The sequence below is a fragment of the Ascidiella aspersa genome, chromosome 3 (assembly GCF_963924565.1).
Source record: "Ascidiella aspersa chromosome 3, kaAscAspe10.2, whole genome shotgun sequence".
Taxonomy (NCBI): Eukaryota; Metazoa; Chordata; class Ascidiacea; order Phlebobranchia; family Ascidiidae; genus Ascidiella; species Ascidiella aspersa.
The window spans coordinates 20903763-20914091 of NC_139449.1; the positions used below are offsets into that span (position 1 = coordinate 20903763).

General features: G+C 35.6%; 1 protein-coding gene across 2 annotated transcripts; it reads right to left on the reverse strand.

The window, feature by feature from the left end:
• Positions 1-109: 109 nt before the first annotated feature.
• Positions 110-7217, reverse strand: LOC146160743 (DEP domain-containing protein 7-like). 2 transcript variants are annotated; one of them, XM_083384483.1, is made up of 13 exons: positions 7100-7217; positions 6792-6914; positions 5981-6561; positions 5758-5870; positions 5113-5634; positions 4757-4878; positions 4411-4527; positions 4147-4213; positions 3893-4001; positions 3592-3688; positions 2180-2322; positions 1350-1572; positions 110-1095 (listed from the first exon to the last, which is right to left on the reverse strand). In XM_083384483.1, the coding sequence occupies exons 1-13, from the start codon at positions 7119-7121 to the stop codon at positions 746-748; spliced, it is 2589 nt and encodes an 862-aa protein (XP_083240609.1). In that variant the 5' UTR covers positions 7122-7217; the 3' UTR covers positions 110-745. The 2 variants fall into 2 exon arrangements, with proteins under 2 accessions (XP_083240609.1, XP_083240610.1); XM_083384484.1 differs by lacking the exon at positions 5113-5634.
• Between the last annotated feature and the right edge of the window lie 3112 nt (positions 7218-10329).

Sequence of the window (10329 nt, forward strand, 5' to 3'; positions counted from 1 at the left end):
GTAGTTTCCTGGAGACTTCCTTAGTAGATTGCAATGTTATATGGCAGTGGTAAGTTTTATTTTGTGAAACTTTTGCAAATAGATTTATTTGAAAGAAAGGAAAGAGCGACATAACAACATTTTTGGCCACGCTAGTCGACAATTCTACTTCACACAATGACGAGTAACTAAGAAGAGAGAGAGAGAGAAACAAAGAAAGGAGTTTTATCAAACAAGACTGACCGAAAATAATGCCCACCATTTGAATCGACACGAGGCAAAATATTTCGGTTGTGGTAAGAAGGAACACAAAGTTTACAAACACAGTGAAACTGCAGTTCGCTCTGGCACAGTGAACCGAATGTTGCCGGTTAAACAATGATGGTAGATAACAATAATTTAGGATAATCTCAGGCATAACGCTGGATGTTTCAGATAGAAAAAATGACGGTGAACAACAATCCAATACAACCGCAAAACGGTTCAGTTCAAGTATCCGAATATTTTCATTTTGTCGTATTTTTATAAAACTGATACGATAATGAGGTGGTAAACTAAACAAATGAACGCAAGCTGCCGTGGCAGTGCACACTACACTAAAGTGTGACTTTGCACCCACCTAATACTACACAAACTATAGGTAAATATTGTAAGCGCCCGCAGTAGCGGATTTCGTTTTTATCTAAGCACGCCTCGGCTGAAACCCAACCTAAGTTCAAACCGGATGGAACACCTGCTTTTATCCAAACGTCCGAGCACACCAGCCTCAAACGTAAATCTGTTTTTGCCTCGACTTGTTTCTTCTTCGACTTAGGGGGTCAGAGCTGGGCGTCCGGAGTACCGGGGTCTTTTGCTTGGGCCTCAAGATCGCCGGCTCGGCTACCTCTGCATTGGGGGCGGCCGAAAGGGGTCGAGTGGCTTTCATGGGTCCCCGGGAATGCTCGAAGGCAGCCGAGTGAAGCGCCTGCATCTTCTTAAGGAGGTCCTTCTTCTTTTTAGGAGCCAGGGTCGGATGGCTTGAGAGGGATCGCGCGAGCTCCGATACCTGCATCGCGGTAAATTCACTCCGCTGCGTATTGAATTCCTCCTTGCTGATCATAGTGCAGAAGATCGAGTCTGTAAAGGTAATTATTTAAGTAAAACGTTAAATACAATTTATTTTAGTCGGTTCTGTTTCGAATCGTATTGCTATCCCTGAAACCTTTCAATGGCCAATATAAATGTCACGCAAATCTCAAAGGGGCTCTTGACACTAAGTGACCAAAGTAATTTCGTTGCACTTGTGATAGAACTAGTGGTCGTACGCTTTTTTGTGTCTTACGCTGCACAATACAACAACATGTTAAAAACAATGCGAAAACGGCAGTTACCTGGAACCAAAGACGGGCTGTCCACCTGGCCGCTCTCCAGCAAACGCTTCTTACGCTTTAAAATGACTTCGACGGATGCGGGTAAGGTGAAGACCTGACGACGGTGCTCCAGCATGAAAAGGAACATTCCCGCTTCCCCAGACTCGACGCTGGCTGTCTCGTGCTTCTCTATGTAGAAGATAGCGGAGGGAAATGTTTGCAGGATCAGCGTCTTGTTACTTTGCTGAAATACAGAAACCGTCGTCAAGCAATGGCAAGGGACCGAGTTCTTCCACAGAGTTGTATACATGTGACAGTTTATCATTATAATGCTACATTTAAAATATGATGAAAAAGTTGCGTTTAATAATATATTTTGTAGACTATGAACAACCGTTTTTTTAATTGTTGTCAGCGTTAAGTACTAAACTAAGCTATTACATTTATTTTTAAAAAGTGTTACATAAATTTAAATCTAAATGGCAATAATTCTTGATTGTTTCACACGATCAACAGTTTTGAAAGTTTCAGATTAAATTAGACCGTAGCATAAAACGTTTTGCGTTTACAAACTGCGTTTTGGTATTTTAACAAAAAACACTTATTAAATTATATTATAACGAACAGTACAAACAGGTTAAACATATTCTTTATAGTTTTTCTGCTATAATCTTCGAGTAGACCGAATCAAACTGTAAAATTCATTTACTTTTTTTATATTAAAAAGTACTTTCTGGAAAGGTGCAATATAAAACACTTCAATAGAAAAAAACATTGGAATTATATTATTCAGCCCCATTAGATGACAGTTGTGTATCAAACTAATAAAGTAGGTAACTAATTGTCCACACCGACGGCATCAGCACGACATCTTTGCTTTTGATCACGTAATGTAGGAAGGTAACTAGGTCCTGCAACTCGGCGCAGAGAGAATCCGGAAGCAAGTGAATAAACAGCTGGGTTGCCTCTAACGACTCCGATACAGGTTTTGTGCCTAAAACATACCAAATACATGTTCTAAATACGGTTTTAAATTCAAATTGAAATGGGCAATGTAAAAACTGAAATAAATTACAATGCCAGAGCAGCCTACTGTACTGGATGTAGGGCAACATATAAAAATATTATTTTGAAACATGAAACTTTTGCGTTACTTTATAGCAATGTATACTATTATATATGCATACATAATTAAAATGTGTCCATATTATATGCACACATTTTATAAGCAGAATCACATGACTTAAAACAAGTCAATTTATGTTTTTTGGCTTTCTGATGACCAGAAACATGAAAACGAGTGATTTAAACCCTTGTCTATGGGCCACATTGTTTAATTTAGTGACGCCCAAACTGGGTAACATCTAAAAAAAAATTTGAAATGTTTAAGTACAGTGTTAGTGTACCACATAAATATAGAATAAAATGGAATAAAAGCAGCATTTTTGGCAAGAATTCTTTTGTGGCGACAGCTATTTTTACTCTACATCAAAATATTTTTTGATTTTCTAGTATGTTGCCCTTTTCAGAAAATATTGTCATCCAAAAGGTGTTGTGTAAAACATAGCTAATTTTTCCTGAAAGGTTTCCTAAACATTTTCATTGTAACTACAGTTAATTAATATAAACTCTCTTATTTACAACATGTAACTTTTTTTTAATTTAGGCAGGTAATAACATTTTTGCATTGCTTTACCACTAATACATTTCTTAAAACAGACAAAATGCGCTAAAACTTTGTTTTCCTACTTAAGTTTCTTTGCAGCCTTACAGCTGTGGAGTCAATGGCCCTATTAATCGGTTTACTAAATCATCTGATGACTATCACTACATCGAGAATGTGCTTATGTTTTTATGTGCCAAATGTGTGAGAATTTTTTATACTGAAAGCTTTTCTTATTGAAACCAAATGCGCGCAATATTTTTGCGCTATGCGCAACTATACTTGACTCCAGTTGAATATTTGCATACATTTACTTGATATAGTAGCATTTTTTAAAATCTAGTTTCATGATGTCATGTTTTGATGAAGCAAATAAATGAATTTATAGCCTATTGTGTATGGCTTATAAAGTATTTACAAATGATAATGTGGCCCTGGGGGAAGTTACTTTGTTATCTTATAGTGAGCAAAAGTGAAATGGTATCATTAGGGCACTTTTACAACTGCTTGTGAAGTTTATAAACTCAGTTAAAGCCTTGAAACTGCTGCATTCAAATATTTTATATATTAAACCGACTTCAAACAAAAGAAACAGCTCACCAAGTAATTCGACAATGGAGGAAACTATTTCCTGCATTGATTCCTCAATTATTGGACTTGTAAGCGACTTGTAGTACTCCGAGATAGCAAAAAACAACTGAAATATTCAAACAAAGGCTTATTTGTCAGAGAACAGGTTGTCAATAAAGGTACTACTGAATATATTAAATTAAAACAACAAATGCAAAATGCTAGACAACTATACTTGACATGGTAATTCAAAAGGTCTTGTATGCATTTTTATTGAAAGCATATGATAAGAAAAAACATGTTTTTAAAGTCAACTCTTTATTTAACCAACCTTTAATTTCTTTAAATTGGAATGGTCCCTTGCATGTTTGCACAAGATGTTGTAACCATTTGGAAGGTGGTGCAGGACAGCCACTGCACTAGAAATCCAGGGGTCCTCACTTAATGAAATAACATTGTAGTTTATTAAGATAAATAAATCAATGAAAAAAAGATTTGTTACACTTGTGAACCACTTTTTTTATTCAAGATTTTCTTATTAATTTAAAAGTAAACATATCCAATATAAACAATGTATGATATAACCTGCTGTAGGCTGATACAACTTCACTGTATTGTACACCATGTGACGTGCCGCTGACATTTCCACTTTCTGTAACAAAACAGGATCTACATAGATGATCATACATCCATTAATACTAATCCAACCTTTTGTATAAGCTTGGTAGAGATATGTATGTACATATTCTATTATTACTGTCATTAAAACATACTGGTTGAACACAACTTTGTAATATTGATATAACATTGCTTGTAACTATTAAACACAAAAGTTTGTTCAACACTAACCTAAAGATGTTTGGTTTTTCTTGTCAGTAGGTGACATAATAAGACTGTCAACAAACTGCAGATCAATTATTTGCAATAATCGTACTCTTACACATTCACGTTTCAGATGTGATAACTCTGAAACAAATGTTTTACATTTTAATGTTATTTTATTGGGATAAATTAAGTTATACTTATTTTTGTTTAAAATCTATAGTAAAAATTTAACGTTTTTGTTATTTTGGTCAAAATTATTTTCAGCCTATGGTGATTAATGTAAAGAAACTTTTGTATGAAATACAAACAAAGCCGAACATGGCAATTACAGACTGAACAGCATACATACTAATTGTGATATAGCGTGTACCTTGTGGTGACAGTTTGCGCTTAACTTCTGAACCAAGCTCATCTGTAATGTGAAACCCAGCATTGGTAGAACCATTTCCAGCAGATGGGTTGCTGATTACACATGAGTGAACTTCATTTTTTCTGAAATGTTTTGTGTATGTATGTTTTTAATTTAGAAATGACTTGTTGTGGTTTTCTAAAGACTATCGACATTCTTTTATCGCCATACACAAACAAAATTCTTGGGAATATTATTTTAATTTTGTATGCGAAAAATAAAAACAAACAAAAAAACAAGTGCATGAAACGTTATAAATCAAAATGTGTTAAAAATAGGTTTTGTGGATCACAAAAAAAATGAGGCAAAGCGGCTACCTCAAAGATTTTCTGCGTAGAGACATGCGGTTAGCAAAGGTTGCTAATGAACTCATATAAGATTTTGACGTTCCAGTGCGTGATGGGGTCTCCTTTATTGCATCAGAATCTTTTTTGCATATCTTTGGTGGACTTGCACAGCTGAGGTGGGTGGTCTGATTTACATTGAAGCGACTTTTAATGAGTGGTTTAGACAGTGTGTTGCTTCGTAACCTTGATTTAGATTCAGTGTTTTCTATATTGTTGAGATGAAGTCGTTCTTCTTGGATCATGTTATGGTTTGGATCAGAGACGTTATAGCGTTTGGTTTTGGTTAGCCTTCTCGACTTGGCAAGAAGAAGAGGAGTTGAGATCATTCGTCGCATGCCCATGGGTGGTTTGGAGGAATCGCTTTTAGTTGCTGCATAACTACGTCGCCTGGGATCCAAGCAATGCTGGATTGTTTGGCTAGTTACAGTTGGGTTATGCCATGCAACAGCGGTTACAGTTTCATCAGTCTTGTTATCTTCTTGATCAGAGGAACTGGAATGTTAATTGTTGTGAGAAATCAATGTTAAACGAAAAACATGCAAATGGTGCGCAAAAAGTAAATGAAAAAAACAAGTGTTAAAAACGTGCAAAAAAGTGGTGCTTGGCATTACATACCTAAACGATTTTTTTCTAAAGGTAAGTCGCTGGCTTAAACGAAGTTTTCCTCTGCCAATACTATCTGATCTTTTGTCTTTTCCGTCAATTTGATCACCATCGGATGCTGAAGACTATATATAAAAACAACAACTAAATTAATTTATCGTATATAAAGTTATTTTACAAACATATTTATTCCTACGATTTATATATAGATATACCAATAATTTGAAGTACTTACAGTGCTACTTTTTTGGCTTCTATCCATTGACCCTGATGACGAAGATCTCTTCATAACACGTCCAACAAGACTTGATGATCTCTTGAGTGGGCGACCTTTTCTTGGAGCCTTTTCTTCTTCTTCCGAGTCACTGACCTTAATGGTTACTTCCTTGTATGAATGTGGTCCAGTGAAAGATGGGAATCTGGAACGTTGCCCCGTTCGGCGAGTTGGTATCAACATGTGCTTTGACTTTGGGGTGGTTTCTTTTTTACTTGTAGAAGAAATAGAGATGTGATCCAGACTGTTTCGAATGTCCCCGTCGATTTCCTTTAACACCTGTCGACTCCCAATAGGCCTTGTAACTCCAGCATCAAGACCCAATCTGCCCTTTTCAGTAAACTGGTAAAGTGCCGAGGTTGAATCTTCAAACCTCATGTTTTTCTCATTTTCACTTGGGCCACCAATCGGTTCAAATACCGCATTGTCCAAAAATGACTGACATAAGCGCAGAATATTATCTCTTGTTATAAACAATGAGTTTGTGAACTGGTCAGGGTTTTGTTTGACAAAGTGAAGAAGGACATCAACAGCATTTGTACCTGTTAAATAAAATAAGTTAGTAACAACTATTTCGATAATAATTCCTACCCAACGTTTTTTAAATCGGTGCTTACTCAAAAAATAAATAGAACATTTTTTTTAAACCAATATTTTATACTATTTGCGTTTCTTTTATGTGTTACATAAACTGATAGGTGAAACAGTATTATGTTAAACAATCTTAAGGTCACTTTAAGTAATAATTAAAACTATTTTTAACTGGGTTTACCAGTAAAACATTCATCATAGGCCTTTTTGATGTTTCTTCTCCGTTTAACATTGGCAGTTTCCTTTAAATGTTGAACGAGGGCATTCCACGTTCTGGTGGCACGAAACTGACCGCTTCCTGAAACTACAAATGCACTAAATTGACTTACAAGCTTTTGCCAATTCTCTTGTCAACTGTTGGCCTATACTAGAAATAGTCTACATGATAACACTTGCCTAATAACAACATTTAGATACTTGCAATATTATGCAAAATGCAACTTTAGCAAAACATGTAAGTATATGTTATATCGCAGGACAAAAACAAACCTATGGCTGGTGAGTGATTCATTTTTGCCGCTTCTCTTTCCAGTGCAGAGCAACAAATCAGATTTCAAGCAACTAGTCTCGCGCACAATAATACAGCCGTTATTGTTACGTCACAGAAATTATCTAAAAAAAAAAGAAAAAAAGCACCGGGTAAATTCCCAAACTTATACCATCTAAATAAATTTCAATATAATTAAAAACCTTACACTTGATACATCAATGTAATTGGAAATTACTGACTGTGTGTCAACAACCATGGTGCTGCCTTTTTATGCAAGATCAAGTTGGAAAAACGTTTTTACTTTCTCTCGGATGTTAATGTACGATAAGACAGGCGGCATGATTGGGCGAAACTTGCCAACTCGTCCGAATCGTTCTCGCGCCCTCATTATCTCCGCACACCGGGAATATCAGCTAAATGATAGGACCCACGGAGTGTCACAGCTTGCACCGCGACATGGCTGATACTTATCTCCGCACGGCTCCTTGCTCGTGCGGAGTGTTTGATTTGCGCCAACTCTATTGTATCATGCTTGATAGCACTGGCAGAATACACGTTTTAATTTCTGTTGATGAATTCAAGCAAGTCCATATTACACACGCCATTTATTAAAAGATTTATTCGGCAATTGAGCATTCTTTTTTCTGATTAAAGGTATTTCGTGAATGTCTGAGTAACTTCCTATTCATGGTGTAAAGCGTGCCAAATAATAAACATTTGTGACGAAAAGGCTGCGCAACTTCTCAGAACGATCAATTGCGAGGCAAGCACGATTTATGAATATATAGTAGCCTACCCTATAACAGGGGTCGGCAAACTTTTTAGCCCTGCGGACCGGTTTGAAACTAAAAATTTTTCGCGGACCGGCTTTAAAAAACAACAAATGTTCAGTAAAGGTAATTGATTACCACCCTTTTTTCAAGGAACCAATTAAAATGCATACGTTTGTTTCTAAAACTTTCCTGCATGAGCATCAAAGTAATAAATCATTTTGCAATACATCTCATATGGTCACAGCACACTGATTTGTTTTGAACCTCACCAGTGCTTAATACTAATTGAGATTTTTTATCATATCCATCAACCATGGAGTATGTTAAAACGAAAGTTAATGTGTATTGAATAGAAAACTACATTTAATTGTTTTTGACTTACTTTTTAGTTTTTTCGGCATTTTACGTACGGTTTGGGTTTCAATCAAAATTATAATCTGGCAACCCTGCTACGGACCGGTAACGAACTCCTCGCGGACCGGCACCGGTCCGCAGACCGGCGGTTGCCGACCACTGCCCTATAAAGCCTCAAAAGTACAAGCTTGTTTTATGCTACAAGTGGTAGTAGGCCTAAATGATATTACTCTCGTTCCGAAATTATTCTAGTTTACTTTTAACAATTAAATTTCAACACGAACCACCCTTTTATACATTAGCCTACCCACTAGCTCTATTAAAAAACAAAAAAATCCATTTTTACTCTTTCCAAAAGTATTGACAAAACATGAAACAAAACTATCTTGCACTTTGAGAATACATTATATAAGTAAATTTTTTCTTAGCTTAATTAACCATTCTAGCTGCATCATTTAGGGAATAACACGAAAGGATGTACGTGACTAAATTGACGACACATGGCACACCTCTGGCATAATTGAAATTTATTCGACGACTGTCACTGTTATAACTAATTAAACCCCAAACTGCACCATGTCGCATAATAAAACTATTCTACATAAGCCCCCGCCAGTCTGCTGCCTAAAAAGTCCAACAACTAAGCAATTAACGATCAGAAAAAACACAATGCAAAAGTGTTTAATTTTCCTTATTTAAACCCATGGTAAAATTGTCTGTGCAGTGCATTGCCAATTATGGGTTTGAACTTCACAACATAAATAGCAATAGAAAATTGTGTCAAACATTCGCAGACCCTATCGTCATGCTAATTAAGTAGTTTGTCGCGCGATCGCTCCAATTGTTTTGGCTGGACTTCCTGCGCCTGTTTGCGCAATATTGTTCAGAATGAGCTGAGTTTGAGATGGGCTTGCAATTGTTGCTTTAGGCTTTCGTAATAGGTTTTGGAAATTTATTCAACATATAAAATATATTTAGATAGCACGATGTGGTAAAAAAATGTTAGTAACATGAGCAAGTGGTAAAAAATCATAAAATTACTATTTGACTTTTGCGAACCAAACGTACGTGTCACTTATTCAAACCGTTTTACTTGTTGTAAATAAACAAACCAATCCAATTATAATAATAAAAACGACCCAGTTGAAATTTCTGTCTATAAATATGTATTATCTTAAATTGCCATAATTCTTACTTCACTTTTACTCGCTCTTTACAATTGCAATACTCTGACGAATGATTATAGGCTTTTACCTGACGTTGTTAATTGCGACATTTTTCATTTCTAACGTTTCATTTAAAAATCACATTCAGCATTGAAACATACCATATAGCTGTATGGCCGCCAACAGAGGCTGCAAATTACGACGACAAATCAACGCAAACACTTCTTTATTTTCGGGTTACATCATTCCAGAAAAGACACGAAGTCATGCTTGTTACGTCAAACGTAATTGGCCACATTTTCGCGTGAAATGTTAAAATAGTTCTGTCCCTATTCGGCATTAATCTGATCGAAGCCGCTTCTTTTGTTAAAACTAAAATCCAAAGCAACGATTTTTAAACAAAAGTTTGTTAATCTTAACATTTTGCTGTCTACCGAACATTTCAAAGACATATATAGCCTACAATCCTACATACTTTCGAAAATGATTTCAGTAAGAATAGAATGACGTAACTTCGCCGTCGTGGAATTTTTATTCATTAGTATTTTTTCATCATCGCCAAATGATTTACAAGTTTTGTGACGCTCGTTCTGTTTTCCAAATATGTTTAACTACTCCAGTGTCACATGATTGAATTGTTAAATTTCAACAAATTAATTATTTTTGGCCAATTTCTGAATAACTTGGCTTTCTAAAAAACTTCAAATGATTTACCAGTATCGAAATTAAGATTTGCTTAAATCACCAAAAATATATCACCTATAGGCCTAATTACTGCACTTTATTGTTTTTTCAAGTTAAGAGAACGAAAATTGTTATCTTTCGTGTTTGGTATCTATTAGGAAATGTGATATGATAAAAAATATTTATGTTCGGAAAGTTTTTAAATGTTATTTTCTAATTGTTCAAAATGCCAAAGATAATAGTTTTAGGACT

Bases quoted from the DNA above. Each gene is read 5' to 3' on its own strand.
- LOC146160743 (XM_083384483.1), bottom strand. From the start codon at position 7,121: ATGAATCACTCACCAGCCATAG. The intron at 4,879-5,112 runs GTAGCCGCTTTG...AAAACATTTCAG, and splicing joins CTACGCAGAAAATCTTTGAG to AAAAAATGAAGTTCACTCAT. The intron at 1,573-2,179 runs GTGTGGACAATT...TCTGTATTTCAG, and splicing joins ATGTCGTGCTGATGCCGTCG to CAAAGTAACAAGACGCTGAT.